This window comes from Apium graveolens, chromosome 6 (genome assembly GCF_009905375.1).
Source record: "Apium graveolens cultivar Ventura chromosome 6, ASM990537v1, whole genome shotgun sequence".
In the NCBI taxonomy this organism is placed as follows: domain Eukaryota; kingdom Viridiplantae; phylum Streptophyta; class Magnoliopsida; order Apiales; family Apiaceae; genus Apium; species Apium graveolens.
Window position 1 is genome coordinate 49,596,549 of NC_133652.1, and position 16,309 is coordinate 49,612,857.

General features: G+C 33.8%; 1 protein-coding gene across 3 annotated transcripts; it reads right to left on the reverse strand.

Annotated features, from left to right (window-relative positions):
- Positions 1-910: 910 nt before the first annotated feature.
- LOC141667685 (uncharacterized) lies at positions 911-12,520 on the reverse strand. Of its 3 annotated transcripts, none has more exons than XM_074474272.1 (13): positions 12,303-12,520; positions 12,161-12,193; positions 11,444-11,541; positions 10,458-10,687; positions 9,771-9,938; positions 9,152-9,512; positions 8,930-9,073; positions 8,108-8,260; positions 7,915-8,031; positions 5,966-6,046; positions 5,455-5,604; positions 2,830-4,683; positions 911-1,346 (listed from the first exon to the last, which is right to left on the reverse strand). In XM_074474272.1, exons 1-13 carry the CDS (start codon positions 12,340-12,342, stop codon positions 1,113-1,115), a joined length of 3,663 nt encoding a protein of 1,220 aa, XP_074330373.1. In that variant the 5' UTR covers positions 12,343-12,520; the 3' UTR covers positions 911-1,112. The 3 variants fall into 3 exon arrangements, with proteins under 3 accessions (XP_074330373.1, XP_074330372.1, XP_074330374.1); XM_074474271.1 differs by having other exon boundaries at positions 12,161-12,223; XM_074474273.1 differs by having other exon boundaries at positions 12,161-12,223; positions 12,427-12,487.
- Positions 12,521-16,309: the final 3,789 nt, after the last annotated feature.

Genomic DNA, 16,309 nt, shown 5'->3' on the forward strand with positions numbered 1-16,309 from the left:
TGCCAACATTTCTATTGAAAATAGGAGGTTTTCAAGTTCACAACCAAGTACTTATGACTTTTTGGGATGTAATTGCTATCTTATTGAATTTAGAGCTGTTCGGAACCCACAAACCATTTCAACCGATAGCCATAATTTCTTTGAATATGTACTTGAATTCATTTGAGATGCGAGTAAAACTTAAACCGGCAAAGACTATGACCCTGGGTTCCTTTTATTTCCTTTTATTGGAACAATGTTTAGTACTAAATACGCAGTTACCTTGAACATTGATATTTAAGTGGCAAAATATTGGTCACGGGGAATCGGTTGCTATGAGATTATGTACATTGTTGTGATATAGGGTTTTTGGTGTAAATGCATGGCTCAATCATTTTCATGCACAACATATGATGCAGCAACTGATTGACCTGAACCAACCGCCAAACATCAATGAATGCAATTAATCCACTAATTTTTCAGTGAATATACAGAGTATGAGTGGCACAAACTGGATTGCCTTTAGCGATCATGATTCATGGGCAACTATCGAATCAAATGGAAAGGTTACCAAGTTTGGAATAAAAGAATAGCAAGATGGTATATATACTGTGACTGAAGATTAGTTTAATTGTACCTCCAATTTCCATTTTTTATGTTCACAATTCACATGCCGAAAGTCGTCCCACATTATTCGTACTAATCAGTCTCACATGCCAAACGTAGTCTATACTGTATCTATATTTTTATGATTTTAAGTTCTACAAATTATATCTTTAAAAAAAGATAAAATAGTCTATACTCCTACATTATAGTTACAATCTTGGTATATCTTACTATCCACATATCCTACTTATAATTTGAATGCAATCTTTTTTCTTTTTTCTTGAGATATGGCAACTGCAAGTGACTACTGTGTAGACTTGACAAATATTGAAATTTTCAATTTTTTTCTGATATTATGTAAAGGACAACAGCCCCATGTAATATCATGTTTGATGGTTAACATTTATAGAATTTTGAAATGCCGCGTGTAGATCAAACAATTCCATCCTAAAATTGTAAGCTACCAAATCCGCACTCAAGCATCTTCATTTACATAATAGATATTGAACAAACAAGATGAACACTATTTAATTTTTCGACTGACTAAGAGGGGACTGATCACTAGGATTGGGGGAGAGAGATGTGTTGGCCATTTGCGAAGCCCTGTGGGATGATTGTTTGCGGCGTTGTGGATGCTGAGAGTAATGAGGCCTGTATTTAACCGTATTCTGTGGTTCTCCTATGCCCTCTGGGGATGTGCACGTTTGATTTTCAGAAACTCTAGCTGCATCTTTATCACGGAGTGGGATAAGCGCTTGCCCCTGGACATGTAATAAAATCTGAGTTAGGAATCATATTACTGTACCCTGAATTGAGGATATGCAGGACCTAAAGGTAGCAAGGAACAACTAGACAAACACATAAAACCATGTAAAACACATGTGGTGAGGGTCCTATCTTCTATGAAATAGTGACGCAGCCTATGGCATTCACCATACTGGATTATTTACCAAGTAAAATTAAAAAAAGCTGTCATGGAAAAAAATTGTACAAGATCGTAAAACAGTAATGATACGAGATTAAACTTTTTACTACCTAAGAACTATTTGATCCAGCTACTCTTTCTATCTAATCAACATGTAAATAATTAGATCAAGTCCATGAGTAAGTATTATAAAATACAATGACCTAGTAATTTATGACATTGTTTTTATACATGCACTCCAACAACAATTCTTATCCCCGTGTCTTGAAACAAAAACAAGAGCAGCAGCAGCAGCACCAACACCACCACCAACAACAACAATAAATAATAATAATAATAATAATAATAATAATAATAATAATAATAATAATAATAATAATAATAATAATATATTTGAATTTTAATAATTGAGGAAAGGTAAAAGAAGTGTGGAAAAAAGAAGGAACAATATTTTTTTATTATTAATAGTAAAATAAGGCTGGACTAGGATAGATTAAAAGGAGTGCAGGTGAGAGATGTCTTAGTATTTTAAGACACTTTTAGGACATTGTTGGAGCTTTCTTTTTTATCAATTACCATAAATTTTGGTTTAGAATATCAATTAAGGCATCTATTGTACTTGCTTTAGAAACAAGGCTTCTCACAGTAAAAATAGAGCACAACTTTTCTTTTAAACAGGTACAGTAGTTATTGGACTAAAACTAGTTAGATTGAGAAAGTGGGAAGAAAAACAAATAAAGATGAAACAATGAAAAAAGTAGATTAATAATACTGAACGGAAGCTATTATATTTAAGATTAAGAGTGTATCAAATCTTCCTTTTTAGTACAAGAATAACAGTAGATGACCTGACAAGCAGGCCAATACATAATGGGAATCAGTATTAACTATTAATTTTCTCAACTCAATATTAATGTGGGTAAGTTGATGCCGAATACACGGTCTTCAATCAGCAACTGTATTCAGTTGTTCCGAAGTCACAACCATGAGTAATATATTATATACAAGCAAATTAAGTTTTGGCATTTCATAGATTATCAATAGTCCTGGCCAAATATGATCAGAGAACATTTATCTTCCTTAAAAAACAACCTTAATACATCAAGAAGTATGTAATTATAAAATTTCACCTAATTGTGTTTTCAAGAGATAGTCTCATTGTCGTGGATCTTAGGTCCGGTAGCATCTTCCAAAATACAACTTAAACAAGTCCCCCCCCCCTTTCCACTTCCCGGAAAATAGCAAAACCCTGATTAGAAAAATATATTCCGAACTTCAATTGAACATAGTTTTTATATAGTAAGGTTTCATAGAAGCACCTGCGGATGGTTGCCTGTGCTTGTTGAAGCAATCGGCTGCTGCTGCTGTGCTTGATTTTGCAACATGATTTGTTGATAGGCTTGTTGCTGTTGTAGGTTCTGCTGCTGCAGATATTGTTGATATACTTGTTGCACCTGGTACTGCTGCAGTTGTAGTTGATATCCTTGTTCATTTTGTTGACGAGCATTCTCCTCAGTCTGATAGTTATGTTGCTGCAACTGAGTCTGATGTTGTCCTAACAAATGAGTGCCCTGCTCCTGCAGACCTGGATGTAGCTGCTGCAGCATTTGCTGCTGTTGGTAGAACAAATATTGTTGTTGCTCCAGTTGATAAGATGGGTGTTGAAGCTGCTGTGTCTGTTGAATATACTGATGGTGTTGGATCTGCTGCGGTGGCTGATAGAGTTGCTGATTTTGCTGTTGCAGCTGAAAGTATTGGTTCTGTAATTGTAGCATCTGGTTTTGATACTGTTGATGAAGAAGCATTTGCTGTTGTTGCTGCTGCTGCTGCTGCTGTAAGTGCAACATCTGATTGTGTTCTTGGCTGTTCTGAATAATACCGTGCGGTTCACTAGTTCGGGTCGAACAATGCGAAATTAATGCTTGAGGGTGGGAAATAATATGCTGAGGAGACTTTTCAGAAAGTGGAGCAGATACATAGCTTTGGTTCTCTACATATTTTACTGGACTGGCATGATCAGTTACATTCCCTTGACCAGCACTTGACTGATACTGATTCCCACCTTGGTCAACATTAACTACGGAAACATGAGTTGTAATGTCAGTTGAGCACTGGTCCTGAAGATCATCAGGATGCTGTAAACCATGTGAATGGTCGTGAAGTTCAGGACTTGTACCACCGAGCGCCTTACTAATAGAATTCTGAGGACAGTTTTTCCCACTATTTGCAGGAACCTCGCATTCTGTTTGTGTTTGGGTAGGACTTTGGTAACTTTTAGAAGATGAGAGGTTTACAGAGTCGTCATTCTGAAAATTGTTTTTTATACTAGCTGGATTAGTAGGTGGAGAGCTCTTTGAGTTATTTGTAACCTGAATCTCTTCTGAAGGGCCAAGATCCAATATTTGTCCATCAGAAAATGAACTTTTCTGGGTTACACCACGCTCCTGGAGTTCCATGGTTGTAATATCTCGAGATTCCTTCCCCCGGGAACTTAAGGAAACCTTCTCCATATTAACCGGATTTAGATGCTTTTCGTGTTCATTTTCTTCCATCTCATGTATATCTGAAGAACTAGAGGACTGTTGCAAGAATTCTGATGATACAGTTAGTACTGTATACTGTTCGACCTTCCTTACCAACTCTTCTGACCTAGATGCAGCTTGTTCAGATTGCTTTGCTGAACCATCGGTGAACTCAATCAGTTCCGATTCATCTGTTCTAGGATTGCATACCATGGCCTGAGTTGATTCCATTGCTCTAATGACATCATTCTCGGATCTATGCAAGAACTTTTGCTTCGATTCGTCTCCAGCTACATCTTCTCTAGACAGAACCTCATTTCTGAGGCATAACTGTTCCTTCTGCGCACTGTTGCCATCTTCGTTTTGACATTTTTCTGTCACAACCAGGTCACGAAGGAAACCATTATTCTCTGGCGTCGAAAGTTCTTTTTCTTCTTCTACTGGGATCTGGATAAGATGGCCTGAACCATGAGCGTTAGGTAGCTGGTTCAAAGTCTTTATCTTTCTAGCTTCCATGGCCATGTCTAACAACTGATGTGTTGCATTGGGGTTATTATTAGAGGCTGTTGTTCGTATTAAGTGTGGGAACAACTTTATATGACGCTTCCATGCCTTCCTTACATCATCATTGGTTCCGCAAAGGTCAATATACTGTTTCAACAGCAAATTACAACCATCACAAAACATTCATTTACATATCTGTGCTCTTCAAAAAATTTAGAGAAGCTCCAAGACAACATTAATAATAATAGAAATACATACAGATGCTATTTAGGAAGATAACAACATGCCTTACCAGACGAGGTGAAATGACTGTAGAAATGCAATTTATGTTTAAAAGATGATGTACACAAGCATTGGACACGTATTTCCTATTAGGTTCATAAACCGCCTCTTAAACATATTTCATGAGTGGATAATTTGTCTTTGTTTTAAAATAAAGAAAAGGACCTTTGCCTCGTAATTGCACAGGCTCAAGGTATACTGTTAAGTCATTATACATCAATAAAAGGATGCGCCTTGTCCTTAAGACACTTTCGGGACCAGAACCATCTAAAAATAAAGGTTTGAACTTAGCAGTTCAACCATTGGTTAGGCAAAAATTCAGAAAATTTTCATGCATATAGGATTATTTAAGCACACTTTATTAGATATCCGTAAATTGTAAACACGGCAAGAGAAGTATTTAGACACAAAGCATAAATAAATTGTAAACACGGCAAGAGAAGTATTTAGACACAAAGCATAAAAGTCCGGAAAACAAAATTACAAAGAGTTTAGAGACTGAACCTAGTGCATAATGAGTGCCATGTAAAAAACCAATCCATAGAAGACAGAGAATGGGATATTCAGTTTTGTTTCTTTCAAGTGGTTAACTATAAGAGTAGAAAGAACAAAGATAGCTTCCAATCAAGTACCAACCTCCAAATACAAGCATGACAATTCTTCCTTATCTTTGGTGCTTAAACCTTGAGAGACATCTGGCCTGCTTGTCATGACATTAGCTATAATGGAGTCCACAACAGTCATGTATTTTGACCCTTCATGCATCATTAGAAGTTTTAATAATTCCTGCTCAAGTAACAAAAAACTATCATATTATCCAAAGGACAATAAACTATCATATTTTTTTTTTTACTTTCCAAACTTATATGTTGTATCTCCAATTACCATTTCAAAAAATGCAGTAAAATGTTACATATTACATGAAAAGTTCTTGCTTAAACTGACCAGATATATTACCAACTGGCTAACCGTGTCTTAATTATGTACTTGGAATAGAGGATATAGCTCAAAGATTTAACCTAATGAAATTAAAGAAAAATACGAATGACAGAAAGTTGCCTATTTACTCGAACATTTCAACAAAAGTTAAGGCTCATATTCTTTCTGAATAGCCGACTAGGAGGATAAGGGAACTAAAAAAAGGTACCTCTAGAAGTAATCTGCAACGGGGCACATGCTCAATACCATTCAGCATCACATCAATAGCTTTGTCCGCACTACTGGCAATCTAACAAATAGTAAAAACAACACCCAGTAAATGATAGAATATCAAGAATACAGTTCTATCCATTGTTATCACGAAGACGACGATAGTCGTCAACGTGAAGGTACTCAGTGCCAAGAGCATCAAAATCCGACGTGTCGATGACTACTTGCAGCGAAAATACAGAAGAAATAGATGGAGATGGAGATGGTATTAAGATGGATAACTTTGCTTGATATTCATCATACTTGTGTTTTTATTTGCTTGAAAATGTTTGATATTTGGAATATGCATGTAACTATGTAGTAACTATGCTTAGTTACTTAATTTGAGCTTACTATTATATTACTTTTAATTTAAATTACGAAATTGACGTGCTTAGTTATGTTATATATTAAATTTAGTAAGCATATGTACAATGAACATTTTGCCCGCTTCTTATGACTAGTCTGGCGAGTTGTCAACTAGTCTTCTCAAAGGTATTCCAGCATTCAGGCTCGACTTGGCGCCGTTATAACCATGGTTCTGTGACATTTCTTTTTACATATAATTGAACACAACCACCCACCTTGTTTTTGACAAGATTTGAACCCTCTCGACCTCCTGTAACGGGATCGAGGGAGATACAGCTAGACCAAAAGGCCATTGGTCCGTCACTATCTGTCTACTTGTCTGAGACAATAAGTCAATAATAGGCCTTAGGTAACAAAGACAAATTACTCTAGAAAGAGTGAAAGACTTAAAGTAAAGATCTCAAACAAGCACATGCAATGTTCCATAGTGGACTTAAATAAACTTTCAATACATCTTAATTGATTACTTTATACAGCAAAGCTAGATCATTGCTCTTCGAAATGGCAAAACATCATATTCAATGGTTCATAACCAAGAAAGCACCGGTGTTAATTGATGGAACTGTAAATCGACCCAGGCCTTGCAAATTGTGGCGGTTTTCAGAAAAATTATACCAGAGTTTGGGCATATGCTAAATTCTTGATGATCCTTTTATTTATTTTGAGTGAGAATTCTTGACGATCCTTGTTACAAAATAATACCTGTATTTATTGCTACATCAGAGCTAACTTCAGCTATAAAACAACCTGCACAATACCTCAACTATCAGCACAACCCGACAAAATCTCCTAATTTTACTTATAGATTTAGTCTAATTTACATCTCATCATCCAAGATTTACAGCTCTTATTTACATACTCATATCCCAGATTTACAGCTGTTACCTACATCCTAACATTCTAGATTTGCATACCTTGCATCAAAATGAATACATCAGTGATTATCATTTGAAGAGCATTTTATTGGTTCAATCTAGAGTCTTTTATGTTCATGGGGCAAAAGATGTGAGGTGATCTTAAATGTAAGTGCGTTATCTACCTGAAGTTTGTTCTGCCATCAATTCCTCTATAGAAACATTTTTACATGTCAATATGACAAATGTAATCTCAATTTCTAGAATCAATAAACTACTTTCCAGGATATAGAGAGGGAGTGTGTACTAGTCAAGACTGAGGATATTCTCCAGGATAATTCTCTACCATTCCTACATTTGACGGAGTCGGCTCATTAACATTATACTTTCCAGGAATATATCTGCCAGGTGGAAAGAGGGTGGTAGGTGTTGTCCAAGAAAGTAGTCTAAGGTAGGCTGTACCATCTTTTGAAATACAAAGTCCGCCTTAATATTAGCAGCACATAATGGATATAGTAAAATATCTCGGTATGAGAAAAAGTACAAGAATATTCAACATACAGTCAAAGAACAGATATCATAGAATTTTTATGCGCAGAACTATATATATTTCGCAGATTTCTCATGTAAAGAACTACACCTTGGATCAAAGATTGTTTATTAGGGTAACTGATTGTCAGCCTACCAGGTGTTTAAGACGAGAGTAGTGGATATAGAGAACTGGGACAGTGTGCAACTTTTGCTTATTTGATGCCAGATTTAGTGCATTCTCATAAATACTGGAAGCACCTGCCAAATTACCCTGAAAGTTTTGACAAAAAATGTAGCAAGTAAAAATCCATATACATTCATAAACAAATATAAAAACGGATGCATACCAGTCGTTTTTCCATATTTGCTGCCTTTATGACACTTTCAACAAAATAGGAATTTAAATCTTTATCACCATGGAGAAAGGCAGCACGTGCACCATGTACATCCCCAATTTGTTCCCTAAACCTTGCATTGAAGATATGGATGACTGGTGTGTTCTGAAGAAAATATATGAGCTAGGCTGTAAACAAAAGTAGTCACCTCCTAAGGCATAAGCAATTTACTCCATAGAACCTTCTTATCTTCTCCCGTAATAAGGGAAATGACTCATTACTAGTGTATGGACAGTTACAAAAAACATAAAAAAATATATATGAAAACATAAAGGAAAGATCATAGGTTAAAAGTCACCAATTCCGTCCTCTAGGATCTTATAAGATTTAACAACAAGAATTTGAATAGATTTCATTCCTTAAAAGATTATAATATAATAAATACTGAACTGAGACAGTGGTAGTAACTTTCATATGTGATGAAATTGCCCAAAACTCCAAAAGTTGTAAGCAATTTCTGTGGCATTAAAATCTACTTAGAAGCATACTTCCCATGGAGTGACGGATAAAGGTAGGTTTTCTTACTCGCAACAGTTGCAAGATTCTTGCAGGTAAAAGTTGGAGCATGACCTCTACACTCCCTAGCACAACATGTCAATGATGAATGCTCATCTAGTTCCGTAACTGTAGCTGAGCCCAACGGGAGCAGAGTAATACAAAGTTCAACACATATAACTTGGGGGGGGGGAGGTGACAAACTTATGCAGATAAGACTATCAATGTCAAAATTTATGTTACCAATAGGGCAATAATGATGAAATTGAAAAAGCATACCTCCAAAAAAATTTGAGTTGCTCGTTCAAGTGCAAAGTTCGATAACTCACGTCCTCCCTTGGTTTCCATGAACTCAACATAACGCATCCAAAATTCGGGGTAATTTGCACATGGAATCAAACATTTCTCATAAATTTTCACAATCTGCAATTAAATAGATTTATAATGCATAGATGACTTAAGGAGAACTTTCATAATCGTTGTAAGGAAATAGTTACAGACCCAATCAAAATCTTCTTGTTTCTCAATGAAATCCAGATAGCTATGCCAACTTGCTAGATGGTTGTCATCAAGGGGCTTCATATGAAAAAAGGGCCTTCCTATAGAAGTCTCAAAGTCATGTATTTTCCCCTCTAACTGGCATGCCCTCTGATAAAACTGTTCTCCAATGGCAAGATAATTCTGCAGGGCGTCAGAGCACTGAGAGTCATTTGATGGATTTTGCATGTTTCTAATGATGTCATCGATATTAGTTTCGGACATGTTCATTGCACCACAGGGGAGAACTTCAGCTTGTACTTCCATACTGCTAATGTTCAGGCACTCCCTCTCTTCTTCCAGTATGGCAGCAAACTTTTTAAAACTGAAGAAAGTGTTCAACCAGTGCATATTTTTTAAAATAAGTTGCAGAAGGCACATATCTAAAAGTGACCGCATAGCAGTAGCTTGCAAAAGAATTTTACACTTAGGACCCATTAATCAACAGATTGTAAATTGTTAACGGATTCTGTTATAAGACATTCATTAGCGAGGCTGTCGACATTAAAAACCTGATCTAATATGAAGCCCAAACAGCACAAGGTTTCAAAAAAAATAAAAACTACTCTGGTGTAAGACTTACTTATCGTAATAATTATGCAGCTTTTTGGTTGGAAATCTTAAACTTTGAATCAGAATTCTTAAAAGAGAACTCCACTGATTCTGAGAACATTCAAATTCGATGTATTTATCCCACAAGGTATGACATAGGTAATCCTTTCCGACAAAGGACATCCCTCTCTTGAATAATCTGTCAGATGCATTCAAAACCATTAAAAGTAGGTGAGAATTTGAAAGAATAAATTAATCCCAAAAAGCCCAAAATTAACTAAGAACTAGTAGATGATCAAAATTGAATAAATGTTTAATTCGTCAAACCAAGATTGATAATATAAAACAAATATGTGCAACTAACGAAAAATAATAGTCTTATGGAATGAATCTATTCTACACTTTAAGGTACGACATTTCTAGATCTAAAAATTAGAAGATGAAACATGCAAGAGGATGTTCGCCCTGACGACGAATTGTAGATCAATTAGTAAGAACTAAAACTCCTGAAGAGAACTAGGAACTGAGACAGAAGCTATATCTTAAATAACATCAATAGTAACACTCCTTTTAAATAAGTAGATTAAATGACATAAGCTATTATCATACTAGTATATTTCTACACTGTTATAGTTGAAAACTACATTTTCCCAATTAGTGTACACTTGCACAGAATCTTGAAGGGCGAGTACAAAAAATACTTCCACAGTTTAGTTACCTACGAATGTCGCATGGATCCTCAAATGCAGTTATGCTGAATGTACAATAGTTGACCCACAAACTAACACAGTATGTTGCTGATTGCAATGCCCGTTCATATATTTCAACAGCCTTGTCAAGTGTGCATAGACGTGCCTTGTGATCAGCATAGTTCTTCCAATATACATGGCATAAAGGGAACTTGGACAAAAAGGAGTCATAAACTAGAGAAATTGTATTTATGTCATCCTGCATTAGTCACATAGATGAGATTATAGCAACAAGCAAGCCTATAAACTGAAAAGACAAGTAAAGAGTTTTGTCGTGATCAGAATTAAACAAAAATATGGGTTGTAACCTTTAACATTTTCTATTTGAAAGATAAAGAAATGAAATTCTTATGAAATTGTTCTAGCAGTGAATATATGTGGGTTGGTATATAAGTAGGATCATGCTTTTCTTGAACATAATATGCTTTGGTTGCTTGACAGTTATTGTTGTTAATAAATTATAATACCCTTTGACAAAAGACGGCTAAAAAGGGAAAGAAACAAAAAATATCATACTTACATCATAATTCATAGTTGGGCGACAAATTACTTTATAAAAGTCCATTATCATACGAATCATATCATATCTATAAAAGTACAACTCTAGAGTCAGTTAGGTCATAATAGTGTGGTGAATTTGCACTTCTATATTGAAAAGGAAACAAGGTATGCATTGTCACGTTACATTGGGGTGCAAAGTGCCCTGGGATGAAACTTAAAGCTGCAAGTTATTCACTCTGAATCCTTCAATATATTCAGATGTTACTTAGTAGGGGTTTACATACCACATTATATTGCACTCAAAGAACTTAACATATACTCTGAACCATAACCAAGCTAAACATTAAAACTTTGCACCAAACAAGATGCATCTGTTGTCTTTAACAGAGAACATGTTCATCAACTAATTACAGAATGTATATAAGACATTTTGCACACAACGAGAGGAACTAACCAAATAGTGCTTTTCTATTTGGGCAATAAGGGCAGTCCATGTATCGAAATCTAATGAACCTTTACATATTGTTTCTCGGAGTTGACTCTGAAATTCACCTGAAAAAACAAGCAACAAAAAAATTTATGCTGCAGCCTGCAGCTTGACAGACTTGGTAGTTCATATTTTAAATAATTTGAAGGCAATCAATACCAAAACACACAAATGAAAATAAAATCATAATTTTTAAAAACATATCTTAATAGCTCACTCAGATAGACAATGCTTAGCTAAATAAAATGAACCTGTTGACAGCTAGCAACTTCAAAAGCGAACCTCATTTGTCAGTACTAATTATTTCTTATCTTTACAGTCTTCAAAGAATCAAAGTAAGCCCTATGTCACATTCCCGATGTACAAACCACCGAAGAACTCCCCTAATTACCTTCCCATTAAAACATCCCGCTTACCCTTACTTGTCATAATTATGAACTAAGCTAACCTCTTTTTAAATACCGTATCCTCTTACTAAACAATCAAGCACAAAGTTCAAGTAATTTGTATAAAACAAGCTATCCACCATTGAGACAGGAAGTGAGCTTCTCTAAGCATCCAAATAATATGAATCATCATCAACATAATAAATAGCTAACAATTGTAGCTACAACTTAACTATACAAGACATTTTACAAAATGAAATTCGATAAGTCCTGAACCACAGTGGTATACGAAATTTACCTTCCGAAAAGTGTTGTTTGACATTGGAATCCTCTGCTTGTGTTTCCATAGCAACCAACTCCCCTGTATCACAAACAAACAATCACGAGAGAGAGAGAGAGAGAGAGAGAGAGAGATTAAATGCAGCTATAAATATAATCACCTTGTGAAGTATTACAATCCATTGGTTCAGTATCATCCATGCTGTAGATTAAATCCACCACTAGAAATGTATATAATTATATATGTAGTATATTGCCCAATTGATATGAATCAATTGAACTTACATTCACCAGTTTATTCTGAGAGACCCTGGTCGGAAAAGCTGCGAAAGAACACGGTAGTTCTTGATTACGGGCCTTTACGTCGGGTCCAAATCTTGCAAGGGAGAAACCCATTAGGATGATTTACAAAGGCCTTTCTGATTGGGCCTATAGTTGTGAATCTTTAATTCCTTTTTAGTATATTTTTTATTTGAGAAATCAATTTTTTAGGGCTATTAAAAGAAAATACTGCAGTAAAAAAATACGAATTTTTTAAATTATTTTTGAAAAAAATACGTACTTTAAGTTTTTATTTACAAAAATATGGTATGTAGCCTCTAATGCAACCCCATAGAATGCATAAAACAAATATACACAGGTTATTAAAAGTAATCAAATTAGGTTATTAAAAGAAATCAAATATTGTATCAAACATAAATACAAACTCTATTAATTACTCCTTATATCTCACTGAATTCTTTATATTAGGGTACGGGGTCGGCACGTGTTTTAAAATTTCTGTAAAGCATGGTTTATAAACAATTTTGAATATTTTTTTTTTCTAAATAAAAAATAATGTTTAAACTTTTATACAGAAAAAAATTAAATATAAATTGTGAAACTATACTTTGTAGTAGTTTTAAAATGCATGCTAAGAATGAGAAAATAATATGAAAGAATTTAGTGGGACGGAGGGAGTATAAAATTTATACCTCTAACATTTAATTTCTTCCTAAACTCTTTTTTTTTTCTTTTTTTATCATAGGTAACCCGCAGCCGCTACTTTGGGGTGCGCACTGCGTAAACCCTACGGGCTCACGCAATAGCATGTATATCACGTGAACCAAGATAAACCGCATTTAAGTGACATGCTCTGACTCAGGAGTCATAATCATAAATTCTCCTACCGTGAGATTCGAACCCGTAAACAAGATTATAGTTATCCCCTCTTTAACCAACTAACCAACTGAGTCAACCTTTGTGGGCCCTAAACTCTTTGCTTTTACTAAGCTCTTCCAAATGGGTGTTGACCCTAATTGTCACTTCGGATGAAAATAGTTTAAAATGTCACTTTTTAAAATTATGACAAAAAGTGTCAATTCAGGAAATCACTTCGTGCAACATTTGGGTAAGAAACCCAAAACTCTATATCGTGTAACGTGAATGTCATTTTATTTTATTTTTCTTTTTCTTTTAAGGTGCAAAACGTGAGATGGTTTAGTGTTTTGGCACCAAAACACTACATCATGTAGCGTTTTGACCCCAAAACACTACTTTGTCTAGTGTTTTACACATATATTTTTAACAAAATAATCTCTTTTCCAAAAAAAATTGTTAAACCCTAAAAAAAATATGTTAAATTATTTCCAAAATTCAAAAGAAGATTGGTGAACCGTAAAATATTTAAAAAATATTAAATTAAAGTATACTTTTAAATTTTAAAAATTTTTAATTTAAAGTTTATATTTTTGGTTACCAAGATTTAAACCTACATTAAATGAAGATTTAGGGCCTTATATCCTCAACCCTAAATCAGTGAATTTTTTATTCAAATTTTAATATTTCTAAAATCTAGGGATTGTTGAACCTTAAAAAAATAAATTTTGTTAAATTATGTTATACCCTTAAATTTTAAAAATATTAAATAAAAAAGAAATATAAAAAACGTAATATTAAGTTATGTTTCCGAGACCAAAATAAGCTCAAACTAATAAAAAAACAAAAAATGACCATACCGTTACTTCATGTCACGTTTATCACATTAAAAAAATTAAAAAAAAAAACAAAACGTTGCTACATCGTGTAGCATTTTGACTTATTTTCCAAATACTACACGATGTAACGTATTGAAGTGACGTTTTGGACATAATTTCCAGAAGTGATATTATAGAATTTTTTCACCCTAAATGACCTTTTGATCCATTTCTCGTAAATAGCATAATAACCTGTGCATAGGGCTGTCAAACGGATAATTCGGATACGGATATGCCTGTATCCGTATCCGCATATCCGTATCCGCAATCAACGGATTCGAATACGGATAATATCCGCTTTATTTCGGATACGGATAATGTCCGGGTTTTTTTCGGATACGAATGCGGATATTTCAGACGAATATCGGATTTTCGTGAATTTTTTTGTTGCCCCTACCGTTTTGACGATGATTGTAGAACATTTTCTACGATTAAATACAAATAATATATTTATATATGTATAAAATATGTGTACAATTATTTAAAATTTGTATAAACATATTATTTAATACATTTACACGTACTATAAACTAAAAAAATAAATTTTAAATTATATATAATTATATATTTATATAATTTAAATATCATATATGTATTTAGTTTCAGATTCAAATATCCCGAATTCGGATACAGATAATATCCGCTTTTTCTCGGATACGAATAATATCCGCTTTTTATTGGATACAGATGCGAATTTTTCGGACGAATATCGGATTTTTCGAATTTTTTTGACAGCCCTACATGTGCAAGACACGAGTCATTTTCTAGTAATATCTCATAATGTAGAGGATATGATTTTTAAATTACAGTTTGCGCGATTTTGTTAGAAAATAAAATATATAATCCTTTATAATTTATTTGAATTGTACAAAAAAAATCACTTGAAGTAGATTATACTCTATAATTTTAGACCGTTGAATGATGAAATATTGTGTAGCGTTTACAGTTTTTTTTACAGCCTTTAATGATTCTGGTTATAATAGATATTTTGGGTGTATGTAATATTTGAGTCAAAGATATGTCGTTACTAATTTTAATTTGTGTAAGTACGATATATATCAGTGTAAGGTAAATGAACTTGTTGTATTTGCAATTGACAATATCTTCGCCCAACTGTAGTGATCTCGTATTAAAGTGTCAGTACAAGGTTGTTATGTTCACGGCATAGGTATGTCACATGAGATTTATGTATTTTAAAATATATTATAGTGTTAGTTGTGTTGATATATGTCAGACATGGATTATTTTCTATTATTGGGATTAATACAACATTACCTAGTCGTTATCGACTTTTATTCGTAAATTTTTTCTATTTTTTCCATATACTAATTCAATAGTAATTATTATTTATTTTCTATCCGAGTCTTTTATTTGATCATATAGGTTAGAGACCACATCAAAATCAATTGGATACAAAGCTTCTGCCAGCAAGCACACATCTTGAAAATCTGGGTGATCAACAAATTTTGTGACGACTTGTGTTATGTCAAGTAAAAAAAAACTCATTTTTGGTCAAGTTTGTAAATTTGAAACATAATGGTTGTTGAATTAAACTTATAAAAGAATTTAAACACATTTAATTGATATAAGACATTGCAAACATTTCGTCTTATTAATCAGATGCCTTCATCGAACTCGTAGTTTAAATTAACTAAATCTACATAGTGAATGGGTTTACATAATCAAATGACAAATATTTTTCAAAAACTGGATGAAATTTCAAATTAAAATTAAGTTCAAGTATTTTAAATATAATTTTTTTAAAAAAATTGGGTCAAATTATGATATCGAATTCAATTAAAGTACATAAACTCTTTATATATGTTTGAACTTATATTTAAATTCAGTTTACTAAAATTTACTCCACAAATAATTCAATAATTATGCTTAAAGTTAAATAAAATATCTTAGTATTTAACGACACTTGTGGCGCCCTCCAAACTCGGGTTAGAAGTTTGGGGTCCACAATACACACACATCATATATAAACCTGTTTATGAAAATAATATATGCAGTGACCCTACTTACCATAACCACGGATCGCAACAGCTCAAAGTATGCCCACAAGTCACAACCTTATTTATATTACAACGTACCAAATTCCAGTTTATTTATCTTACAATTGAAATTAAAATACTCTTACAAACTTTCCA

Coding starts and splice junctions, on each gene's coding strand:
- LOC141667685 (XM_074474271.1), bottom strand. CDS start 12,342: ATGGATGATACTGAACCAATGGATTGTAATACTTCACAAG. Junction 12,224..12,302: donor GGATTGTAATACTTCACAAG/GTGATTATATTT, acceptor TTTGTGATACAG/GGGAGTTGGTTGCTATGGAA. Junction 9,513..9,770: donor CTGCATAATTATTACGATAA/GTAAGTCTTACA, acceptor CACTTTCTTCAG/TTTTAAAAAGTTTGCTGCCA.